The sequence below is a fragment of the Tremella mesenterica genome (assembly GCF_000271645.1).
Source record: "Tremella mesenterica DSM 1558 unplaced genomic scaffold TREMEscaffold_2, whole genome shotgun sequence".
Lineage (NCBI taxonomy): Eukaryota > Fungi > Basidiomycota > Tremellomycetes > Tremellales > Tremellaceae > Tremella > Tremella mesenterica.
Window position 1 is genome coordinate 2,964,287 of NW_006711226.1, and position 23,467 is coordinate 2,987,753.

At 46.9% G+C, this 23,467-nt stretch overlaps 11 protein-coding genes across 11 annotated transcripts; 3 read left to right on the plus strand and 8 right to left on the minus strand.

Moving 5' to 3' along the window:
- Positions 1 to 978: 978 nt before the first annotated feature.
- On the plus strand, positions 979 to 1,417 carry TREMEDRAFT_23783 (uncharacterized protein; the record flags this gene model as incomplete). The annotated part of the gene is made up of 2 exons (XM_007002204.1): positions 979 to 1,125; positions 1,193 to 1,417. Coding segments are annotated over 2 exons (372 nt in total), but the record flags the coding sequence as incomplete, so codon positions are not given.
- Positions 1,418 to 2,355: 938 nt separating this feature from the next.
- Positions 2,356 to 3,358, minus strand: TREMEDRAFT_60779 (uncharacterized protein; the record flags this gene model as incomplete). The annotated part of the gene is made up of 2 exons (XM_007002881.1): positions 2,356 to 2,547; positions 2,972 to 3,358. The coding sequence occupies 2 exons, from the start codon at positions 3,356 to 3,358 to the stop codon at positions 2,356 to 2,358; spliced, it is 579 nt and encodes a 192-aa protein (XP_007002943.1).
- A 2,373-nt stretch (positions 3,359 to 5,731) lies between these two features.
- Positions 5,732 to 8,063, plus strand: TREMEDRAFT_38095 (uncharacterized protein). Its single transcript, XM_007002453.1, has 10 exons — positions 5,732 to 6,203; positions 6,253 to 6,365; positions 6,410 to 6,456; positions 6,498 to 6,516; positions 6,560 to 6,801; positions 6,901 to 7,000; positions 7,045 to 7,574; positions 7,651 to 7,776; positions 7,859 to 7,900; positions 7,943 to 8,063. Exons 1-10 carry the CDS (start codon positions 5,747 to 5,749, stop codon positions 8,028 to 8,030), a joined length of 1,764 nt encoding a protein of 587 aa, XP_007002515.1. The 5' UTR covers positions 5,732 to 5,746; the 3' UTR covers positions 8,031 to 8,063.
- A 1,533-nt stretch (positions 8,064 to 9,596) lies between these two features.
- TREMEDRAFT_60781 (uncharacterized protein) lies at positions 9,597 to 10,797 on the minus strand (the record flags this gene model as incomplete). The annotated part of the gene is made up of 2 exons (XM_007002882.1): positions 9,597 to 9,780; positions 9,983 to 10,797. The coding sequence occupies 2 exons, from the start codon at positions 10,795 to 10,797 to the stop codon at positions 9,597 to 9,599; spliced, it is 999 nt and encodes a 332-aa protein (XP_007002944.1).
- Positions 10,798 to 11,313: 516 nt separating this feature from the next.
- Positions 11,314 to 12,021, minus strand: TREMEDRAFT_60782 (uncharacterized protein; the record flags this gene model as incomplete). Its single annotated transcript, XM_007002883.1, has 1 exon — positions 11,314 to 12,021. One exon carries the CDS (start codon positions 12,019 to 12,021, stop codon positions 11,314 to 11,316), a length of 708 nt encoding a protein of 235 aa, XP_007002945.1.
- A 553-nt stretch (positions 12,022 to 12,574) lies between these two features.
- TREMEDRAFT_60783 (uncharacterized protein) lies at positions 12,575 to 13,390 on the minus strand (the record flags this gene model as incomplete). The annotated part of the gene is made up of 1 exon (XM_007002884.1): positions 12,575 to 13,390. One exon carries the CDS (start codon positions 13,388 to 13,390, stop codon positions 12,575 to 12,577), a length of 816 nt encoding a protein of 271 aa, XP_007002946.1.
- A 943-nt stretch (positions 13,391 to 14,333) lies between these two features.
- On the plus strand, positions 14,334 to 15,359 carry TREMEDRAFT_27090 (uncharacterized protein; the record flags this gene model as incomplete). The annotated part of the gene is made up of 2 exons (XM_007002237.1): positions 14,334 to 14,996; positions 15,045 to 15,359. Coding segments are annotated over 2 exons (978 nt in total), but the record flags the coding sequence as incomplete, so codon positions are not given.
- A 494-nt stretch (positions 15,360 to 15,853) lies between these two features.
- On the minus strand, positions 15,854 to 16,642 carry TREMEDRAFT_60785 (uncharacterized protein; the record flags this gene model as incomplete). The annotated part of the gene is made up of 1 exon (XM_007002885.1): positions 15,854 to 16,642. One exon carries the CDS (start codon positions 16,640 to 16,642, stop codon positions 15,854 to 15,856), a length of 789 nt encoding a protein of 262 aa, XP_007002947.1.
- A 327-nt stretch (positions 16,643 to 16,969) lies between these two features.
- On the minus strand, positions 16,970 to 17,643 carry TREMEDRAFT_60786 (uncharacterized protein; the record flags this gene model as incomplete). Its single annotated transcript, XM_007002886.1, has 3 exons — positions 16,970 to 17,128; positions 17,166 to 17,434; positions 17,457 to 17,643. The coding sequence occupies 3 exons, from the start codon at positions 17,641 to 17,643 to the stop codon at positions 16,970 to 16,972; spliced, it is 615 nt and encodes a 204-aa protein (XP_007002948.1).
- Positions 17,644 to 18,391: 748 nt separating this feature from the next.
- Positions 18,392 to 19,491, minus strand: TREMEDRAFT_60787 (uncharacterized protein; the record flags this gene model as incomplete). The annotated part of the gene is made up of 3 exons (XM_007002887.1): positions 18,392 to 18,751; positions 18,828 to 18,928; positions 19,344 to 19,491. The coding sequence occupies 3 exons, from the start codon at positions 19,489 to 19,491 to the stop codon at positions 18,392 to 18,394; spliced, it is 609 nt and encodes a 202-aa protein (XP_007002949.1).
- A 2,621-nt stretch (positions 19,492 to 22,112) lies between these two features.
- Positions 22,113 to 23,172, minus strand: TREMEDRAFT_27248 (uncharacterized protein; the record flags this gene model as incomplete). Its single annotated transcript, XM_007002265.1, has 5 exons — positions 22,113 to 22,275; positions 22,351 to 22,570; positions 22,622 to 22,727; positions 22,774 to 22,908; positions 23,047 to 23,172. Coding segments are annotated over 5 exons (750 nt in total), but the record flags the coding sequence as incomplete, so codon positions are not given.
- Between the last annotated feature and the right edge of the window lie 295 nt (positions 23,173 to 23,467).

Genomic DNA, 23,467 nt, shown 5'->3' on the forward strand with positions numbered 1-23,467 from the left:
GATGGTAGTCGCATATTTGAACCCCATTAGTTACACAGATTAATTTTACGTAATGCATGTTTACGTAAACACTTTTCGCGACTGATCTTCCAACTCTCCTCTTACTTTTCTCATGGGTATACACTTTTACTCATTGTATCTCTGCATTCCCGCTTTCTCCAGCCTCCAAATCTCGCCCACATGCCTCACTCAACCCCTAGATCCGAATTACTGCGTGAAATCCGCAAGGAAAAGCGTCGGCTTGAGCCCCTACTGCCTATCGAACCGTTTGTTACTCTCCATGGTAACCTCTCCATCAAAGAGCAACAAGTCGAGCAACGCCGTTATCTGCAGCGCACCAAGCCCAATCATGGGTATAAACAGCATGACTACAAGCTTTTTATTGGTGATCGGATTGATACCAGTGAAGCGGAGTTCAAAATCCTTCTGCGAATGAGTCAAACCGAATTTTCTCGTATCATCAATCTTTTTGGGGACGATCCTGCTTTACACACTCGAGGTACCAAGCCCATGATCCCTCCAGACGTTCAGCTAGCCATCTGTATCAATCGCCTCGCCCACGGGCAAGAAGTTAGTGAACTCTCACGGTTCTGGAAATTTCCAGGTAGATTTTCGCCTTCAACCCCTCTGTTATCAAATTGCTAACTATCAGTTGGAACTATAGACAATTGCTGCCGTCGTGCTCTATTAGCTATCACTCGTACATACCAGCAGTACATATCCTGGCCTCAGGGTGATGCACGGGCTCGAATTGCTACCGAAATCCAGCGACAATACGGTATACCTCACTGCGTCGGTTTTATCGACGGTACACATATCAATCTCGCTCAAGCCCCCTCTCGAGGACATGAAGCTGCATCAGACTTCTGGTCCTATAAGAACCGTTACGGCTTCAATATTCTCGCCGTCTGCGACCACTACAAACGGATAACCTACGCCCACTTCGGCCATTCAGCAAGAGCATCTGATATTCGAGTTCAACACGAATGCAGTCTGCACAGGACACCTGAGCAGTATTTTAGTCAAGGAGAACTTGTTATCGGAGACAGAGGGATGGAGTGTACACCAAATATCATTGCTATGTTTAAGAAAGACAGGAATCACTCCACTCTGCGAGGGAAGAAGGTGAGCAGACATTCTTGACTATCAATGGCCGTCATCACTTCGATTTCATCCCTTTGCTGACTATTAGGCTTGGTTCAACCTAAAAGCAGCTGCGGCTCGGTACAATATTGAGCACACCTTTGGTATCTGCAAGGGACGATGGCAAATGCTTCGTCATGCTCGACTAGCTGTCAAAGATCAAGCAGGGGAAGCTATGGCCCAGCTTTACATACAGGCTGCATTCGTTCTTCATAATCTTTTGGTCAGCACTTGGAAGCATTATCTCAGCCAAGAAGAGCTCGAGGAGATTTTGGGGGACGATTACATGACTCAGCAACGTCAAGCAGTCAATCCCCTAGCATACATCAATAGCGAGCCAGCCCAGCAACGGAGGCAACGATTGGTGGACGAAATGCTGGAGATTTGTCCTGAAGAGGTAGATCTTGATAACATCTCAAGCAACTAATTAGGTATGTAAAATTCCCTTTACATATTTCGCATTTCGTCCCGCTGAACTGCAGCTATGGCTCAATCTGTTGCTTCATCCAATGATAGCCCCTCCTTCTCCATGTATAGATCTCGAAGTGCGTCTTGCCTTTTCAGCCGTCTCTCAATTCTCCTTTCTTCTCTGTCTTTTTCCTTCTCCTCTTTCTCCAATCTCCTGGCCTGTTGAGTATCCTCTAGCTGCTGTCGTTGGATCTCCAAACCCTCTTGTGCAAAGCGTTGTCTCTGCTTCCTGTACTCCTGTGTCTCTGAGAGGAAAGAAGACGTCTCAGCAGATATGTCTGATACCCGAGAACGTTTTCCTACATGTGTAAGCAGGATTTCAGCTTTTTAAACAGTCAACCTACGACTGGCTTGATCAGATACAGTTTGATTAGGCCCCCAGCTGTTATCTTGATTAGAGATCTCCCCTACTTCATCTTCTCCTGTCTCGAGAGTGTCATTATGAAGGGATTGAAGTCCAGGAGACGGGGACCAATTCGAGATTGGCTGGGAATCCTCTGAGAGCAGGGATTGAGTGTTATCTGCAGGGGCTTGAGCTGCTTGAAGTGGCCGACAGAGACCGAGTCTCTGAGCAATAAGATCGTGAGCTGGGTTGGACATTGAAGCAGAGTCAGATCGAAGTTGAGCGGCCCCTGAGTCTCTTTCTTGAAAGATTCGTGTGAGTTCATCAAAGTGAGGACATTTGGATCGTGCATTGTCTGAGTATCAGCCACAGGAACAAAAGATGAAAGACAGACAAACAAATCAATGAAAGACAGAGAAAAAGCGCCCAGAGGTGAGAGGAGAAGGGATAGAAGGGATCTTACTCAATACCGATTCAAGAACCACTTCTCTATTCTCTGGCCTCGCATCTTTTAGCTTGCGACCATCCTGACCGTTTCCCGTAGCATGGAGATCGGCCCAGGCTTTAGCCCATAGACTGTGGAGAGAGTTAATCTATGAGTCAGAGATTAAACACAAAGAAGAACTTGATCCACTTCATACCCCCTCCCCCCTTTTCCCCCCCTATCCCTTCCCCCTCCCCTCCCCCTTTGGCCCTCCACTGCGACCAGGTAACCCCCGTACGCATAATTTTTAAGGCTTGGGGGAGGATCTGTACAGTGTGAGGAACCTTTTGGCAGCCCTGGCGCATTGTTTAACCCCTCCTCTGGATTTTTGACAGGCAGAAGTTCACAAAAATGACCCTCTAACCCCCTATTCTCCTATGTTTGCTGGGCTCTGTTCTGTCCCTAGGACGACTGACGAACCCTCCAAATTGGCGTGTGTTTCTTTACGTGTATCAGAGACGTGTATTTGTCATAGGAGGTAAGATGGGGACAGGAGAAGTAAGGGATAGTGAGTGAAAAGCAAATTTACGAACCTTCCTTCGAATCGCAGTCCAACTTCTCAAAGTAAGACATCTTTGTCCAAATAAATACTGAGCACACAATACTGAGGCCTTCTTTTGATCATACTGCTCGTAGCCGTTACGAAATCGATCAAAATTGCTGGGTTGGTTGAGCCAATCTAGCAGCATGGCCAGCGAACTTTCTTGATTCGAGGTTCCATCGTCCTCCCAACGAACTGAGGTTGGTTTCCAAAAAATTGTACCCGAACCCAATTCTATGAGTCTCTCTACGTCTAAATTACAAGGATTGGCATCTGTGGGAGTATTCTTTGGTCTAATAATGGACGGACGGGAAGGGGGGGTAGGGACAGAGAGGGGTCGAAGGGAGACTCCCGAGGACAAGTCGTTGGGGGTGGTCATGGTAATCTGATCAGCTCAAGAAGCGTTTCCGAGCACGTTGAATCGATTGGTGAAGGTTTCAGAGCGATCTCGCGAGATCTGAGAGAGATACAGGTCTCTGTAATTGTCTTGAATATGTGTAATGCATAAACACGTTGAACGAGAGTTACATGTAATAGCCACGTGAAAATACTCCCGTTACCCTGAATTACACGCAATTGAATACCCCTACTGTACAGTGTCTATATATAAAGACAGGCCAGAGAGGCTTGCTGCTCTCAAACAGCTGTATTGGATACCAAGGAAGAAGGGCAGTGGGGTTTAGGGAGAGAAAGTGGGGTAGAGGATTGAATGGTATGTGTTAGGTGCCATACTGAAGACGTGCCACTTTGAAGTGTCATGGGTCTGACCGTGCCGGACTGGAGATGTGACCCACAGAAGAAGGATCACCATTTTATGGGAAACACTTGCAGGTCCAAAACAACTTTACAGCTGTAATGAGATGGTCCTCATCTGTTCTCTGTCAAAAAGAGGAGGGAGTAGCTTATCAGACGCTTGCGCTTTTCACTACACAAGATGAAGGTACCTGCATCAATTTTGGTCCTCCCATGCATATGTTTGCCAGACTTCTTGTGGTAGTCTCCTTATAATCACTATCAAGTATCATATGCTTGATCTACAGTCAGTCTTGGCCTGTGATGTTTGAAAAACTTCAAATCTTCTGAGCTGCATGACCCAGAAGATGTGACTCTCTGAAGAGTCATGATTTCAACCTGTGCAGCTTTGAAGTGGCATGGATCTTCAGTCTGGCACGTCAAGGGGTCTTGTCACGCCTGCGGGTAGACTGCGGTTGCAAAGTACTGCCTTGGGTACTGAAGGGTTTTAGTCTCTGGCTCGTAGAGCTTGATGACTGCCTTAGGTACTGAGGGTACTGAGGTGTTGGGTTAGAACCAACTAGGTGACTTTCAAAGATGAAGTTCAACTTCAAGATGAAGATACATTGCTGAAGAAAGAGGGGGGAGATGTGCTCCTTTTATACCCTTCAAAACTAAAGTAGGTGTACTAAATAAAAAGCGTGTGAGGGATTTTCTAGCCAATCACATAAATGCCTCAAAGTGAGTGCACCACGGGAAACTAATTCCAGCCAATCACATAAATGCCTCACTGCTAAACTGCTGAACCTTCCAGGCTTCAGCCAATCACGTAAATGCCTCACTGCTGAACTGCTAAATACCATGAGTCACATTTTCCTTCAATCCTTATCACAGTTCCTAGCATGAGTCATATTTCCTTATCACTATTCTGAGCATGAGTCAGAATTCCTTATCACTATTCATGACAGGTCTCAGGACCCGTGCAGCTTCTAAGTGGCACGTCTTCCATACAGCACCCAACACTTGCATTCAGAAATCCGGAAGGAGGCTCCAATATCTCTGCTCAACCTACATCAGATGCTTCATTGGCTAAGGCATATGAGAAGTGTGAACCCAAGTATTTAGCAAGAAAAGGAGGAACAATCCAAACATTGGCCAGCCAGAACCTGAAGAATGCCCCGTCGTTCTTGGCCCTGTAGATCAAGATTATTACTCATGCATGGTTCGTATAGTAGCTGGAAGTACTCTTCTTGACTAGATGGACAGACTTTGTTGATGGTGTACAGATGCGTTCTCCAGGATCATTGAAATTTAGCATGTGATGGATGGACATTCTGAAGACACAGCCGAATTCCGGTGAGAAACGGGTTCCGTTGGCCATGATACCCCACTGTATCATGATTGACAAACTGTACTTATTGGTAGACAGTCTCTCCATCGTATGTCAAGGGATGGGGTATTTGAAACAGCCAGGGGGACACATTTGATTGATGACTCCGAGTGTCAAACGGCCGAAGACTCTGTCGATGAACTTTTTCCGGGTTGTATTCCTTGTGTCCGAGATCTTCATCGAAATGACCCGCTTCGATCTATGTTCCTGTACAGCAGTGGTTGCAACACCTTTGTCCCGATGATCCAGTGGATCTCTGAGTTCACCACTCGGAGCCTAACGGAAGCGATTTCGGCCGAAATGGAAGGATTTCGGGTGTGACGAAGCCGAATGCTAGGTACACCCCTTCGTGAAGGGTTCTTTCCCGGTCTAGTTGTGATTTGATACTTACGAGGTACTGTGTTGGAAGGTGCGGACGTATGACAGAACGAGGCAGTGTGAGAAGGGGACAGCCCGGAGAAGGCCCGTGCGCAAATGTCTGAAATCGCCACTTTTGAGAGGTGCCACATTGCATTTAACCTAGCGGAGATCGCCGCCTCCTTCCCTCCCCGCTTCCAGTTGCGACTTGACCGGTCTATCCTCCTTCCTTGTGACCTCCCCTCTACCATCATGCTTCCTCCTAGGGGTACTCCATCGGACTTGGAGATGTCCTCTTATGGTCAACCAGGATCGGCAGAACCATCATCATCCACCCGACCGCTGCTTGAACCTCCCCCTTCACCTTCCCTCTTGCCAGAGACGAAATGGCGAAGGAATGGACATCATCATCGATGGCGACGGTGGATGACACCCGTTTTAGCACTTTCCACCCCATTCTTACTCATATCAATCTACGCTATCGTTCATCCGCACGTCCCAGGTTTACCCCCATTACCCCATATGTCGTTGAATGGTCTCAAAGGCCAACTGGACGAGATCAGTGATGGGGCGCTTGGATGTCTTTGCGGGGCGACATCGGAGGGAGAAAGGTTATGTGAGGTGTATGATAAAGAGGGACTACGAGCTAGTAGGCTGTTTGAGGGATCTGGAGCGAGGATGAGGAAAGTGTTGCGGAAAGCCAGAGATGGAGAACCTATCAAAGTGGGCATATTGGGAGGATCAGGTTAGTCACCAGCATTCGCCAAATGTAGGTCAAGCTGATGAAGGAATAGTATCTGCTTGTCATGGTGTACATCCAAGTCCAGAATATCCTCAAGGAGATCCAGATGGTCCGGGATGCTATACCTCGTTATTGAATCAGTGGTTCACCGATACATTTCCCAATGTGAGTTCATCCGGGCAACGATCTCCTTTAGCTGACAAAAAAAGTCACATCATGAGTTTTTGAATGGGGCCATCGGTGGAATGGATTCGAGGTGAGTTACACAGCGGTTTTGGGCGTCAGCTGACAGACGAGCTACTATGCCTTCTGTGGAGTCAGCTTTCCCACTCTCAAAAAAGAAGATAGCTTATCTTCAGACTCACCATATCGCCGATGACACGGATCTGATCGTCCTCGAGTTTGACGTCAATGACCAACCGGATGATATTTATCAAGCCTTCTTCGACCAACTTCTGCGGGTTCTTTCAGAGTTCACATCCCAACCAGCTGTGGTGATACTTGGTGCCTGGGCTCCGCAGGTTGCTCAAGATGTGGGCTATGCAGATCCACAGATGATTCATTTGCCTATAGCGCATTATTACGACATTCCATATATTTCGTGAGCTTGTCTTCTCCCTTCCACAGAATATCTACTGTGTTTGTCGCGAGTCCTTTGTGTATGTTCAGGTGAGAGTGCGATATGTAGACTAACATTCAGAATGAAACGACTGATGTTCAATCACTACCTCCGCTTCCCCGCTTCCACCTCACGAGCCTTCTACCAACAAGATATCCTTCATCCCAACGCCCGGGGACACGTGAGGATATCTCGTCCGTAATTCGACTTGTCGCTGACTCACAGCGAATCCTCGCCGATCTTCTGATTGCTTACTTAGAATCTGAGCTTTGTCAGCTGAATCGTTTCGGTATCCCTCCTCCACGTATAGAATTTGATACCATCTCCACCACCCTCTTATCATCCGATCTTGTGTCCATCCCTTTCAACCTAGACTCCCCACATATGACAGACCCTACCACTCCTCCACCCGGCTGGGAATCGACATTTGATCTTGAACCACTCCAACGTCTCACTTCTGAATCTCGACATTTCGTTTTACCCACAACCCCATACTCTATCCCTTTGGTGGGGTTGTTCACACCATTACGAGACGTGGTGAACCCTCGTCAACCCGATCCGAGCTCTTCGAGACATGTGACAGGACTTGTTCAGCCAAGAATGTTTTGCGCGGACGCCAATGATCATGATAATCCTATGACACCTACGAGCAGCGAGGGTTGGGAGCCATTTGTGTGGAACGGTGAGAAACACTTTTGGGTCTCTTCGACTATTGGAGCGAGAATACGAGTGGACATCAAGGTGAATGAGGGAAGGTGAGTCATGATTTCTTTCTTCAACAATGCGGCGTGAACAAAGGTCCTTCACGATGCTGACAGGGCTGATCAATAGGGTGGCGGTATACTATTACAGATCTCAACATTATCATCTGGGTGATGCTAAATGCTGGGTGGACGATAACGAAAAGGGTGCAGTCACGCTGGCTGGGTATTGGACAAAACAATACAATGTGGCAGTGTATGTCACAATTTCCTTGCGCCATCCCCTTACCCCTCTCATTCGATGAGGCACGACATAGATCTCGAGCTGACTTACAAAGAGTGGCATACATCGACGAAAAGGTCACTCCTGGAGACCACTAGTGAGTCGTCGTGTCACCCGTATCGTTCTCACTAATGATCAGCGTGACGTGTGAAGTGTCGAAAACCACATCTCATCCTGACGATCCCGACGCTCACAACTTTCGCATAGTGGCCGTCATGGCCACTTAGAGCAAAAATATCATCTCATGCATATATCATCTCAATCAAATCTTCGCTCCATCTTCAAAACTTTGCCACCGCCAGTTGCCATCTCATTCGTCAAAAGCATAGTGGAAATGATATTGGTGGTGCTAATCAAAATCCCAATGGTTGGCCCCGCTCCATGTATGTCCATCCGACGGTCCTTGACCAAACCCATCCTCTCCATCTCTGTCATCCCAGTCTTCCCCCAGTGTTCGATCAGCAAAAGCGTCCTGTTCTTCCTCATCAGGGAGGATAAACCCCTGTTGAGATGGATATGCTGGATAAGTGACTTGTGAGGATTGACCAAAAGTGGTACCATTCCCTCCCATACCTGCTTGACGGTAGGTGTCGCTCCTACTGACTTGTGGTCCGGGTCGAATGGAAGACCCAGACTGACGTACAGGTCTACCTAAGCTCTGAAGTTGGCTTCTGTCGATGGATCCCAAGGTTTCGGCATTGTTGTCAGGGTGAAGGACGTCTGGCAAGTCTCCATGGCGTGGTAGCCCACGGCTTGGCATAGTGGAGTTGCTGTAATGATCATCAAAAGAGGATTGATTGTGTGGTCGGTGTTGTCCGTGTTGGCCCCTTGAAGACCTAGTGGTTGCGGCTGGATAATCATGGTGGGGATGGCTCATGTTTGCATCAATATGTTGATATGGCACCTGTGAGTAGCTACCCACAGGTGCCATCCTTCCTTGAGTGTAGTATCCCAAAGGAACTTATCTTTGAAAGTTTGTTGCTTGGGTGCTTTGAGTGTGAGAATGAAGGTCCCCATCCAGCAATGCTGGTGGAAGAGGAGGAAAAATTAGACCCATTTGGGCTAGCTGATCTCCTGAATAAGTGGAAGGATCACCTTGATCACCTTGATTACCATGATTACGCTCGAGATCAGACAAGCATTGACTATAATATTCCAATAGGCCGGATTGTCGGGTGCTTGGGTTGATTGGTTGAAAGCTTCCCTCAAGGTTTGAGTTGGACCGTGGGTCATAGTATGTGTCATGATTCTGGTCAGGGTAGGACATTCTAGATAGTGCTTCTGACTGTGTTTTTGTTATGAGAGCACAGATGTATATTTACTTTTTCTGTTTGAATAAAAGGTTATGTATGTACGCTGAAGTAGTGGCCAGAGTGGTGTTAAGCCGAGGTGATATTGAGGTTATTAGAATTCTTGGATAAACAATGTATGACTTGATGGTTGTATATATATCAGAAATAATCCGTGCCAAGAATAAATGACGCACGGAGTGAGAAAATCTTTCGACTTGGCCCATGTTTGACCCACTCGCGTACGTCACACGGGGTACAGTATGACGTGAGTATCTGTAGTGTGGTATAAAGGTAAAAATTTTAAATCAAATCAATTGCGTGCTACCTTGGGGATATCACTCTCGTAGAAGCAGAGTGATCGGAGTCAGGATGAAGGAGGACTTGATGAAACTCGTTTCGATCTTTCATCATGTGCATCCGATTCATTCTCAGCTTTACCACTATTCGACGCTCCGAACATAATGACATTATCATTGTCTCATCTTTACATGTGGAAATCTGTCAATGCGGTTCCCTCTTGTAAGAAGCCCAAGGCCGTAGCCAATCATGATCATCTCCTTCATCATCTTCATGCCATTGTATAGCGATACCCTCAATTCCTGTCCGTTGAGGGGAGACCGATTGACACCCTCCAGTTCCATCATCATTCACCGACTCTCGTGGTGAGAAATGGTGGCCGGTATGGCTACTTAGAGCACATATCATCTCATGCATATATCATGTTCATGTAACGTTCCTTTGTTCCATCTTTGATTCTTCGCCATCACCAAATTCGATCTTACTCGCGAAAGGCTTAATAGTGGAAATGGCATTGACGTTGGTGGTGCTAATCAAGATCCCAATGGTGACCCCTGCTCCACCCGTGAGGATCTGTATGTCCATTTGACAATCCTTGACCGAAGACTTCCTCTCCATCTTCATTGTCCCTGTCATCCTCCCGTGTCCGATCAGCAAAAACATATACATCGTCCACGTCTTCAGGGACGAATGGCTGTTGAGATGGAGGGGTGGGATAAGTGACTTGGGATAAGTGACCTGGAGTAGCACCATACCCTTCCACATTTGTCTGAGGGAAGGTGCCACTCGCACTGACTTGAGATCTGGTCGGATCGGAAGGACCAGGGTGACGTGAACGTCTACCTAGCATCTGAAGTTGTGATATGTCCGTTGCGTTCATGGTGCTGGTAGGCTTAGTTGGGAGTGGTGGTAAGTAGCCTGGTGTGGTGGTGTAAGCGTGATGTTCTCCTGTATGTTGCCTAGACGATGCATGTTGATCTTGCCAGTCTATGGATGTCACAGAGGTTGTTGGATAACCATAGTTCTCAGCTCTGTTTCTATCATCTCCGTAATATCCCGTATCTGGGTAGCTACCCTGGACAGTTGATTGTTGAGTATGGTAGCCTGAAGTGTCTTGTGCTTGATGAATAACTGCTTCAGCTCCTTGTTGGAAATTACCCCCTGAAATAGCATCATTCACCAATTCCGAGAAAGACGGGAGAGTAATTCCTGCCTGTTGTGATTGGGCTCTCGACATGTTACCGTTATTACTATTCAAATGACGTCTCATTAGGGCCGATAATGTGGGACGAGAGGGATTGAGTAAGGCCGCTTGGGTATCTGGATCGATTAGTTGGGAGTTTCCTTGAAGGTTGGTGTTAGACTGTAGGTCATAAGGGCTGTAAGTCTGGTTAGAATGGGACATTTTGAAAACAGCTTCTGACTTGGTTTTGATGATATGATCTGAAGAGACAGAGTTACTTTTCTTTGATTGGCCTTTATGAGGAAGAAGTAGCAAGGATTATCAGTTGTAGAAATGATAGTGATATATTCAATTTTATAGATCAGAAGTTGATGACTTGATGACTTATATAATCAGCAATAGTCCGTCGGGCTTGGGCTTGGACCGAATCATGGGCGGAGTACTGATAGATCTTCCAACTCAGATCATGTGCGCCCGCCCATGTGCGTCACACAGGGTATCATCTGAAGGAAATTGTGGCTACTCAACTGTTACATGAATTTAATGGCCTCTCACGCCAAACGGTCTATGATAGTAAAACTCAGCTGAGTTTTGGGAGGAATCAAAGGAAGGAATGGATGAAACTCGTTTCAATCTTTCATCATGTGCATCTGAGTCATTCCCAGCTTTATCACACTTTCAATATCCGACCAGAATGACATCGTTATTGTGTTATCTATCTTTCACGATAAGATCACGTTAATGACCCCCACCACCGTAAAGATGGTTCACATCCTGAACATCATATCCTTCATCATCTGAATCCCATTCGATAGCGATAGCCTCAATTGTAGTTATCTGGGTGGATTCGTGGTACCCATTTCCAGCTCCATTACTTATTGACATCCGCGATGGTAAGTTCCTTGGGGTTTGATATGCCCCACGTTGATAACGAGGTGGAGGGGTGTAGGGATTTGACGGACCTTGGTATGTAGATCCCTGTGTACCTTGATTTGAAGAAGAAAAACGGTTAGACTGATATGTCAATTGGGGATGATTTGGTGCTTGTGGTGGTACAGAAGTATTCAACAATTTAGAATGATTGTTTCTCCAAGGTTCTAAATCATCACCATACCATGCATGTTGAGGCTGCGGTCCAAAGGCTTCAGAGTTTGAAGGAAACGCGCTTTCAGATTCTTCACCAATAGGATAACGATGAGAAGGATGAGAAGAAGGGGAACCCATGGGTATCCCTGCAAACGTATATTGATCAAGACGGGATAACATCCGTTGGTCCACCGTCAGAGATGTCAGTCTGGATTCATCGCTTGCATGTTTTCCCGAGTAATTAGAGTCAGTGACAGACTGAGAGGTTTGTTCTGCTTCTGAGATTGGGACCGTTGATGGTGATGATTGAGGATTGAGAAGGTTGGCAAGACCCATGGGTCGTGTGTGAGTGTTGTTCATACTGTGTAAGTCAATCAATGGGTGTTGATGATCAGATATACTAGCACCCAGTCAATAAGTTGATAATAAAGATAGGGAGTTGGACTTGGAGAGGGGACGGAGACCGTGGGTTTTAATACACCAGGGATTGATGACGTCGAAATGTGTACGGCAGATGTCCGAGTCGGGCTAGTATCAAGTCCGACTCGCTTAGATCCTAAGGCTGAATGAGGTTTGTCCAAACGACGTAGATGGAAAGGAAAGTGTGACTCTGAGAGGATGACCTTCTGCTTGTGGATACACAGAGAGAAAGGAAAGAGCTAACTCCGCCACCATTATGACGATCAGATGGCAAAAGAAGGAGGTGAGAAGGGATGACGGCTGCATAGCGGGGTCAGGGGGACTTCAGGACCCGTATCTGCATCAGAATACATGCATGTCAAATGTGCTCTTATCCCTCACTGCGAATCTCGACTGCCCGTGAGCTGCACCAGTACCAAGATGTCACAAGATGTCCACCTGAACCGTCATCATGAAAAAGACACCTTTCTCCCCTACACTACTTGTACTCTCGTCACCAAGCAGGATCTGTCCCTGGAGGTTTCATATTGTCATCCTCTTCAGAGGATCTATGGGTAGGTTCCAACAATCCAACTTGTGACCTATGCTGTCTCTGGCGATGGAGAGAAAAGACCAAGGAGCGCGGATGCTGGATAGCCGATGTGGGCGGAGGTAAAGGAACCATCATCTGTGCGTTCAACCGTGACAAGTGAGATAGTGGGTCGGCTGATTGGTTCCAGGAGAGAGGTTGGACAGGTGAGGGAAGGGGACCAAAGGTCATCACCCTTTGGCTTGCTTCACTATCAGAGAGACCTGAAATGGGTACCAATTGCTCTTGTGATGGTATGTCCTCGTAGTCATCTTCTTGCTCCCACTCCTCTACCGAGTTACCCACTCCCAAATCCGTCTGCTGCCCATCAATGTCGATGGGTTGTAGAGCTTGTTCTTGGTTTATACTATTGTTTGCCCTGTCAGCACTGAGGTCATAAAACTCCGCTTGTGAGGGACTGGCCCGACAATTATCATCAAGCTGAGGATCTACTGAATCATTCCCATCGTCTGCGGTCAGAGAAGAAGATCCAGAGAGAGAGTCTTGACGTTTTCTTCTACATAGAGAATGGTAGTGCTGAGTAGAACCGCTGAATGGTACGCTGAGTTGGCGCTCCTCTGCTTCCCAGGCTAGACGTTCATCACGTTCTTGTGCGGATTCATATCTGTTTGTATCCCTCTCACCTTGAGTAGTCACTGTGACCCGATATCCTGGTTCTTGGGCCCCTGATCTCCTCTGACCTCTCAACCCTGTGGGTGGTGACATGGGAAAGTTGGACATGCCATCCCGGGATGACTGCGGTGAAGCCACGCCGGATTCAGTGAAGAAACTGATAGGCGTCCTGTTGTCTCCAGTGATTGTATGAGACGACCGGGTGTCTGGTACAAAGTGGAGTGCAGACTCTGCTTCCGAGTATGAGTACTGTAAGTCTTGATCTACATTGGCGAGGTGAGGGTTTTGGGTGTAAGAGTTCATGGGAAAGATCACTTTGGAGAATTTCAGGTAACAGGTGGAGGAACAATTCTGATATGATTGATTATTGAGTGGCAAAATAGTGCAGAAACTGCTTTTGGGCAGTTTAAGTAGACCCCTCAACGTCTGAGGAGAAAGTGAAACCTGAAAGCATGATCTTCACTCACCTCAGCCTTCTCTTGATTTACAAGACAGATTGATTAAGTAGCCAGAAGAATGAAAGGAGGAAAGGAAGGCAAAAAATCATACATAAATATCACCTTTGTTGAGCAGCTGCTACATTGAGATGATACAATTAATATGTTGTGTCATACCTAGGGGAGTGATCTGAAAGGACAGAAGGATGTAACATGTCTCAAGTTGTGTGTGCAGGTCCACATCACGGCCAAGTGGCAAGACAAGATAAACTAATCATGAATTGGAGGGAAGGTCAGAGTACTTGTAGTAGCAATGACAATGAATATTCAGTTACGGTTTAGAGACCCTATGTACAGTCGCTGTCAAAAGTTTCCGTACACCGATCATCGGAGACACCTCAACCACCTGGTTTCGTCCTTGACCCCTGTCACATCCCCCGTTCCTATGACCCCTATGCTACGTGCTGATGCATGCATTGCTGAGTAATGATAGTCATGACCGAGGTGGAGGTGTATGCAAGATTTGGAAGCAAGAAAGTACATAAGAAGGGTACTAGAGGGTTTCCTCTCCACCCATCTTCCTCACCAAGGTTCCTATCCCTCGAACCCCTTCCAAACGTGGTACCGTCATTGGTTTTCACAGAGCTGGCCTCACACTTGGTCAAATTGCTCGCAAGCTAGGCTGGCCTCGATCTACCATCCAATATACAGTCGAAAGATACAAACGATATGACACCGCCTACGATCGCCCACGCCCAGGACGCCCTTCTAAGATGGAAAGAACTACTCGTCGAATTATCCGTGATATCACCCATCATCCCCAAGTTCCCTTTGGCTCTATTGCCTCCACATACAACCTCAGTGAACCCACCATCCGCCGCATTGCGGCCAGACATGGTCTCCACCGCCGAGTCATGCGCCGTACCCCTTTCTTACGCCCACAAGCAATCGAAAAGCGGATCAATTGGGCAAAGGATAATGTAGGACAGGATTGGAGTCGAGTTATCTTCACAGATGAGATGTCTTTGGAGTTGGGACTTGCAAGGCGTGCTTATACAACTCGAGGAGTTGGACAGGCGTTTGATTTGAAACATCTTCAACCAACATTTCGATCTGGGAGGAAGTCTATCATGGTATGGGGTGCTATTGCACATAATCATAAATTCCCTCTCATTCTTCTTCCTCCTGGAGGACTCAATGCCGTTCGCTATTCCGAGATTGTCTTACCAAAGCTTAAGGAGTATGAAGAGATATTGTCTGCAGAGATTGACCGGATGGTGAGTTCATGACAAGAGACAAGACAAAATTCCGCTGATTCTCTCCAGGTCCTAGTAGTTGAAGACAACACTCCATGCCACAAAGCGAAACACAGTCAGCAAAAGCGTGATACACTTGGTCTCCATTCACTTATCCACCCTCCCTCATCTCCGGATGTCAATCCTATCGAGAATCTCTGGTCAATGGTGAAGTACAAGGTTAGCAAGCGCCTTCCAAGAGCGACAAACGTGGAGCAGTTGTTTGAACATTGTGTGGCGGAGTGGGAAGCTATAGACATGGATATTGTCAACAAGGTGGTGGCTAGCATGCCAAGGAGGGTCGAGGCTGTCAAGCATGCTAAGGGGTACGCTATCAAGTACTAAGATAGGCTGCAGACATGATTGAACTTGCAAAAATGCATCTAAATGTCTATAGAAGAAGTGGTGAGTGGCCGATGATCGATGCGCGCGCGCGGATTGTACGGAGACTTTTGACAGCGACTGTAGATGTGTCTGATGTGATGACCCTTGTGTGATCTATCAAACTATACATAGCAACAATCACTTACTGTTTGTTCTACTCAAATTACCTTCACAAGTCACAAGCTTGTTCTACCAACATCTCTGGGTGGTGTGACATGTACAGATGTTGAGTCTTCTACCCTGCATGGCCTAAGTGAGAAGTTTTGGGATAATTGAAAGGCCACAGTCTCAATTTACAAGACCCTTGTGAGCAGCAGGGATCTTCCACTGGTAACAATCAAAACTGTGACCCTTGTAAGATTCACACTCCAGTATGCCACTCAACATATGCATTCCAATGAAGTCTTCTCCAATCTTGACTTCCTATGTAGACTATAGCAGTACTTTGTAGCAGACTACGTTCGACGTGATGCCCATGTTTGACTCGCGTTGTACCACTCATCCTCTTCCAGACCCTCCATCGTTTCATTCGCTCGCAAGTGATCATCTTCATCACTCACTTGGAAATAAGCTTGCGAACCATCCGCTCGACGATACGACATGATTTGCGGCTGGGGAGACACACTTCCAGTCTGCCCAGAATCCACTTCTAAGTCTACGGTCAGATGACTCGCTCCTCCTTGAGGTGTGTGATGGAAAGGGTTCATATACTGTCTACCGATGGGAGCGTTTGGATTCGAGTAATAAAATGGTTGATAGTCTAGAGAATCTATTGCGGTATGACGCACGGATGGGTGAAATAGCAGCCGTGGAGCTTGCGGATCTGTCCAGTCAGATGTCCGCTCCTGGCGATGCAGATCATCCGAATGTATTGATTCAGGTGGGAGGTCAGAATAGGGCTTATCATGGGACCAAGCGTTTGAGGCAATATATTGTCCAGGAATCTCAGTTCCGCTGCTCAGTCCAGGGGACGGAGTTCCCTGATTGGATTGGAGAGGTAAAACTTCTGTGGTTTCTTGGCCATGAACTGAAAAAGTTGTATTTAGGGGATGTAGGTTTTGTTCAGAGTTTCTGATCAAATGAAGTAGGGAAGGTAGCCCCTGGGTTCTGATTTTCCCGTTCTCATCGAAAGGAGAATAGATTACGGCACCCTGCGGGGGAGATTGATGGGATGGGCCAGTTGCTGAATCTGAGAATGACGTGTCCCTTCCCGAAGATTGCGGGTAAAGGTTGGTGTGATCCATGTTGTATATATCAGATTCAAGTAGAATATTAGGGCGCAGAATAAGACTGGGTAGATGAAAGTAGTGGGCAATGCAGAGGCATGATGGATATTATATAAGACACAGGCTTTCTTTGACTGTGTAGGGCCCATGAGTCCTCATTATCCTTGAACATGTTTCATGCAGAACCCCTGTATAAACAAAAGAGAATCGCCCAATTGGTTTGAGATATGAAAAGAGATATTGATGGCGCAATGTCACCTGACCGTCAGGAGAATTGTTTGGCTTCACAGGTGTGCATACTGCTTTCACAGCTCTCATACAAGTATGTACTGACTATGCCATATCTCAGACCAATCTGCCCCAGGGAGTCTCTTCTCCGACACCACGACTGTCCGCCTTCTCCATGGATATGTCGGTCCCCAAATGCCTCACCTCATGGGGCATCATAGGGGTCATATGATCCGCTCCATGAGTTTGGATCTCCCGGTTCCCACTCCTCCTCACCTTCAAAGAGTCTGTTGTCACTTGCCCCTGCACCCACATCATCATAACAGTCAAGACTAGTCGTCGAAGCGTCCTGTCTATATTGGTTACCATAGTTTTGAGACTCAAGCAAAGAAGGTACTTGCTCAATGGACGGACTCTGATTTGACGGCTCGGGGGATATGGGCCATTCTCCAATAGCTCGAAGTGCCATCACCGCACGTCGTGGATCAGATGAGGAGCCTTGGTATGTCAAATTGGGAGCCAGCATCTGCTCCTGATTGAGCTCAACAGGAGTGTTAAGCAGGGAGATTGGATGTCTTCTCCCTAGTTGGTCAGTATCAAAGACCGACTGTCTCCCGGCTGTACTTGCTCTGTTCGGTTCCAAACGAGGTATCTTGTGCCAGAGGTTGGTGTCTCGGCTGCAATGTAGAAAGTTGAACACGCGCAGATCGAAACTCAGAATCCTGTACTTGATTGGACTGAACATTCTGAAACTGATTGTTTGGAACAGTAGAATAAGGTTGGAAAGACATGGAAGTGGGATTTTGAATGTTGCTGCGGCTGGACCCCAAATCCAAGTACCAACCACCTTCATTTGACGGGTGAGTAGGATCCTGCTCTGGAGAGTAGACCTCTTCTGTTGATGGGTGGGTCACGTCATGTGCACCAGTCTGGCCACCTGAGGGCTGAGTTAACGGTGCTTTAGTAGTAGTGTTGGACCGAGTTGACCTTGATCCGACAGTCGCACGGGATGATTTGTGTCTACAGCCACGGCTTGTTGGCTGGGTGATACTTCTGAAGGTTCTTGTTGGAAGAGTACACTCAGTAAAAATCTCCCAAGAGGGATTGTGATTCTGGTCAGTTTGTAGGACCAACAAGTTTAGTATATTTGGTAAGGATTGAAAATGAGGGAAAGGGGCATCACTAATACTCAAGCTTGAGAAATTCAAGTGCTGGCTCTGAACATTTACATCACAGAGATGTGATGATATGAGACAGGGGTAATACGATAAAGGAGAACACTGAGCACATCTTGCGTGCTTACTTTGGAGAAGACAAGGGAGATATCATGTCAAGTGACGGATGGAGACTGCAGAGACGTCACGGCTTCAGTTGCTCACGTAAATAAGTACTACTACTACTGTAGCAGAATGGCTTTCATTCACGCATCTGCATACTCTTTCATGTGACTCAGATATTGCACATATCATTGTTGAAGCTCACTACAGTAACATCGCAGCACTCAGTGACCAGTGATTCAGGTGTTTTCTGCTGGGATGACTACTGCCTCCCTCCTCCCAGATATCTATCCCCAAATGCTTCATCCCTCATCTCATCTGAGGAGTCATATGGTCTGCTCCACGGAGTTTCTTCTCTAAGATTATCCTCCTCCTCTTCTTCTTCATCGAAATATCGATCCGCAAATGCCTCGCCACCGTTTTCATCCTCATCCCCGAGATCATAGGATGAAGCACCCCGACCGTAGTCGTCCCAAGTTCCGCCTGGACGATTCCCCTGAGGCAACCGCCAAGGAGGCACATGTCCATACTGAGAAGGCCGTCCTTGAGGATGTTGAAGCCCGCTGAGGAAAAGTCGTTGGCGCACTGAAGCTCCTTGGTATGTCAAAGAGGGATTTGGAATCTGATTCAGATGCACAGGAGTGTTAAGCAGAGAGATTGTGTGACTTCCTCCCAGTTCATCTGTTTCAGATACTGACTTTTGTTGCAGTGAGTCTTGCCCTGTATCTCTTCGAGTTTCTTGCGCAGAAGTCGAGGAGAGATGTCAGGACCAGACGTTGAAATAGTCTGCGTCTATGAGCTATGGATATAGGGCCTCGCAGGGAACAAACCTAGTGATGTAGTTTATAGTCTAGTGATGTAGTAGATCGAAGAGACTATAGTCGATGAGATCAAGTGGCAAAAGATTTGCTAAGTGACGAGAAAATACATTCAACAAGACATCTACGAAAAAGGGGTGTTTCTATATACTAAAAGAGGAGCGGAGTGATACCGAATCTACGGAGTAAATGTGGAAAGCGATATGGGGTGTGAGAACAAAGGAAGGCGGAGATAGATGAGGGACACGGAGATGAAGGAAAAGTATAGCATGGTAAAGAAGTAACGATTAGGTAGGACAGGAGAACGGAGGACACCGTAGCGGGAATTGAGAGACGGGGACGGGAACGGATAGGTGGAGTACGGGAACGGGTAGGTGGAGTATGACTTCTGCGTACGACTCTTGAGGAACCCGTCTATAGGTACCCGTGATCCTGACAAGAGACCTGTGATTATGTATGGAGAGTAAAAAGATTCATCCTGTGCTCCCTCAACTGGATAACAACCATTATGAGGGGTAGTGTCAGGTCCTGAGGACACGAGCATTGAGACAGGGATTCTGGTGCTTGAGCCCACGTTGGGTGAAGGAAGAGTAGAACGACTAATCCCTTGGCTTGGAAGAAGGGTGGACTCGTTGGGCTCATGAAGGACTGATTCTTCAGCAGGAATAGCAGTAGTCATGTAAAGTGGGTCTACTCCTCCAATGGAGCTTTGAGGAATTGATGGATAAGTGGTGTTGTAATTTGTTGTAGTACCTGCAGAGTCATGGGGCCCATGTGATGACCTGGATTGAAGGGCACGAGGCCTGGAAGGAGCCCAAGGATCCATGCTCTGGAGGAGAGTGGGTTGAGCTTTTTTGTTTGAAGCGTAAACAGACTTCGGATGTTCTTATCTTGAGTGGATAGCTGTCAAGAGTTGCTATTCGTTTCTGCTCAGTGAAAGATTCAGTCAGAATGTTGCGCGGCTCACTTTGTTTGATTGACGTATGGAGGCGCGAAGAAGGAGAAGGGTCGCTACTTATATACCTCAAAGACCGATCCATGATGGCGTAACGTCATCTCAGATGTGAGGAGGTCCCAAGTGTCCACGTATGATAACAACATGCAGTTGAAGGGCAGACACAAAGGAGCTTGTATTGACTGGTTTCATCTTTTCATTGTGTCACTCAACACGAGCCACATCAGTCTCATTGACCGTGACAAGGCCCCGATTGGCCGTGTCAGAAGTCGTCATAGACAACATGGCGGAATGATGGTGTCATCGCCCAGACCAGTCCTCAGGCCTCAAGGGGGCCTATTTGTCATGAATGAGATGTCACACATGAAGATATGTGTTTGGCTACCCTGATCACGGTTGACATATACATTCTCAAAACCAGTTGGTTTCTTTTTGAAGAATGTATCTTCCTCTGTCATACACAACTTGATTGCTCATGTACTCGTCGGTCACAAGGCTTTGTCTCACAAAAATCTAGAGCCCGTTTCTTGACGAGGACATGCGTGGTAAGCAATACCAATTCTATACAGGAGATTTCCTGACACATTTGCTTTCAGTGTAAGGCAGCACTTGGTTGACGTCAGCACCGAAGTTTGTTTTTGGATGACCAGTCAAATTCAACAAATGCATACTCTCATACTGAGATTGGCCTGCAACTTGGATGATGACTGTTCATCAACCCGTTCATCCCTACTCAACCTACCAATTCTGATTGACAGCATTCCACGACTTTGTTGCTGTTCCAGATCCAGGAGGTCCCATATTCCATTGACTTCCATTCGGTACATTCCACTCCTCCCCCTCTCCAGCTGATTGATGGTGTCCCTGCTGGTAATCTTGATTATGCCTTTCATCCTCTTGTAACGCAACTTCTGGATCTTCCGAGAAATCCCTTTCATTCTCATCATGGGAGACAAAACCTTGGAATGAGGGTTGATAGAGTGAGTCAATTGCGTAAGCAACTTGTCTACTGTAGCGAGAAGGATGAAAGACGGGAATTCCTTCTACTGGTGGTTCCCATCCAACAGAGTTCTTGTAGGCCATATAATCCGGATCGGTGTCAACTGGGAGGTCTGGACATAGCTTGTCTATACTCCATGAATCTGACAATTGGGGTGACGCCTCTCCCACCGACCGTATCTTGTGGCTTTCAGCAGATGTTGGAAGTGGGAATGCGTCTAGTCCAATTGATGTTCGGGGATTTGACATGGCAGTAGTGTTGTAAGATGCCGACTCGACATTTTCATTGATTTGAGGAATACCAGGAGTTTGAAGTGATGATCCAGCAAGAAACCAGGATGGTCGAGTTGGATAGGGTTGAAGAGGATCAAGTCGATAGCTCTCCATAGATCGGGGCTTCACCGGCAAACGTTTGGAGGATGAGTGAGCTGGTGTGGTAGATTGTATTGCTTTCCCTTGCTGGGTGAACAGAGAGGCTGAGTATTGTGTTGGCTGCAGATTAGACATGATGTTGTTAGGTGGAGTGTAACCAGGGGATGTATTAAGGCCGGACAATTCACTACGAGAGTTGATGAGAGCTTGCTATTATATGAGCACGCGAGGACAGTCCACACCGTGCATGCCTTCCAAGGGAGATTGGTTCATCAATCAGCACCTTTTACCCAAGGATCAATGGGCCGCGTCGGTTGGCAATTACGATGGCTTGAATTGACGAAAGGATCAAAGATGACACCTGTTTCATCATCTCAAACAATCAATGGCCTCCTGTAACAGAATCACAATCACGTAAATGTCATCTCAGATACGTACAACTACAATGGATCCACTTCCACTTTGAGACATGTCTGTCCATTCTGTTGGATAATCCCCCGCTTACCGATCTGAAGCGCCTTCTGCACCCTCTCTGGTGATACTTCCACAGGGATGTGTCCTGATTGCAGAGGGTGGTTAGAGGGGATGGACGTTTGATCGAGCTCTTTACGCAATGTTTCTACTTCTTGTAGTAGAACATCGGTGAAAGTCAGTTTGTTGTGTTCGTCGGATGCTAGAAGGAGAAGGGCAGAAACACTTCCAATTAGCTCGGTTGCTCGGCTTAAGATATCATCCACACTTGTCCCCCACCAAACTTATCTCACAAGCTGTTGATAAAAGGTACTGTGTGGTTTGAAAATTGAGGGGAGGAAGATATGGCTGGTAGACATAAAGGTAACTCACAAAGCTTCTTTCATGTATGCGAAGCTGAATCCGTGTGTCTTGCCCACGAACCTATCCACCAAGATATCCGGAAAAACAACCCGTTCGTTACCGACAAGTTTCTTCTTCCAGTACTGAGCGTATGCTCGTCGTTCCACCTTGTTAGGGTCAGGGAAGGTGCTGCTCCTCAGCGACAGCCTGTACCCGACAGACCCAAGCGTCAAGTATAGTGGCTTGAAAATGTCAGTAACTCACTATTTCCGATCGAACCTAGACGGACGGTTTGATAACGCCGGGTCCAATTTGTCAAAATGATTCGTCGTTGCCAACATTAACAATCCGTCATTATCTTCCAGCCCATCGACCTCATTGAGGAAGAACGACCGATTATTATCGGTGATGAGAGAGTCAACATCTTCAAAGATGAGCAGACAAGGAGCTTGTTGTCTGGCTTTTTGGAATATTGAGCGGATCCCTTTTGATGAGCTGTGTCCACTTTTTGTATCAGATGGAGATGAACGCTCACCAAATTCGTCTCCCATGTACGAATGAAAAGTCTTGACATATAACAACGGAACCCCCACAGCTTTCATCATTGCTCTCAAGGAGAATGTCTTTCCATTCCCAGGCGGCTACGTTTCAGTATGAAATCTTCTTAGGATCGTAATGTGAGCTCACCCCGAGGAAGATGATACCTCTTTTCCACGGAACACCAAGATCTTTGTATATCTTCTCAGATGACAGGAACGATGTGTATTCATGTTGTAAGGTTTTTTTCATGTCTTCATCCAAGATGACATCTTTCCAATCGGCCTGTCATGAATTTCATTTCTTTCGGTGCGATATCATCCATATTGAGTAATGAAACGGGACCTTGTTCGAACAAACTGGACAAGATTATATCGTTATGGTGTACGTGAGTAGTGAGGAATTGTACCGATACCGACCCACTTTTTGAACACTCTTCCACAATTCCGTGTCCGGTCGCCAGTACCCTTGATCGTATACCAATACGGCGTCTCCCAATCGTCCCGCATGATCTGCGACATCAATCAAGAACAAGGAAGCGGCGTGATCGGCCAGTTCCTCGTCGTCCAGTCCGTCGGTTTTGACTCCGATGTTGCTAAAGTTGAATAGTTGGGAGACGCCCGTTGGGAGGGATTTAACGATAAGGTGGACTTGGTTTTTGACCGCGTAGGTGTTTTCGGTCCACTGATTGGTTCAGCTACAGGCCCTGACCATGAGGGAAGAGGGACATTCCGGGTTGTTCCTCTCTAAGAAATGATGGTGATTTGTTTCTGGGAAAAGACAAGGGGTAGTGGAGGCCAATATAGTGATGCAGGTCTCAAGATCACTTGCGGCTCAGGGTACC

Excerpts from the sequence above, each read along its gene's own strand:
- TREMEDRAFT_38095 (XM_007002453.1), top strand. The coding sequence starts at position 5,747 with ATGTCCTCTTATGGTCAACCAGGATCGGCAGAACCATCATCATCCACC. Across the intron at positions 6,204-6,252 it reads GGGCATATTGGGAGGATCAG|TATCTGCTTGTCATGGTGTA; the intron begins GTTAGTCACCAG and ends ATGAAGGAATAG. Across the intron at positions 7,777-7,858 it reads AAACAATACAATGTGGCAGT|AGTGGCATACATCGACGAAA; the intron begins GTATGTCACAAT and ends TGACTTACAAAG.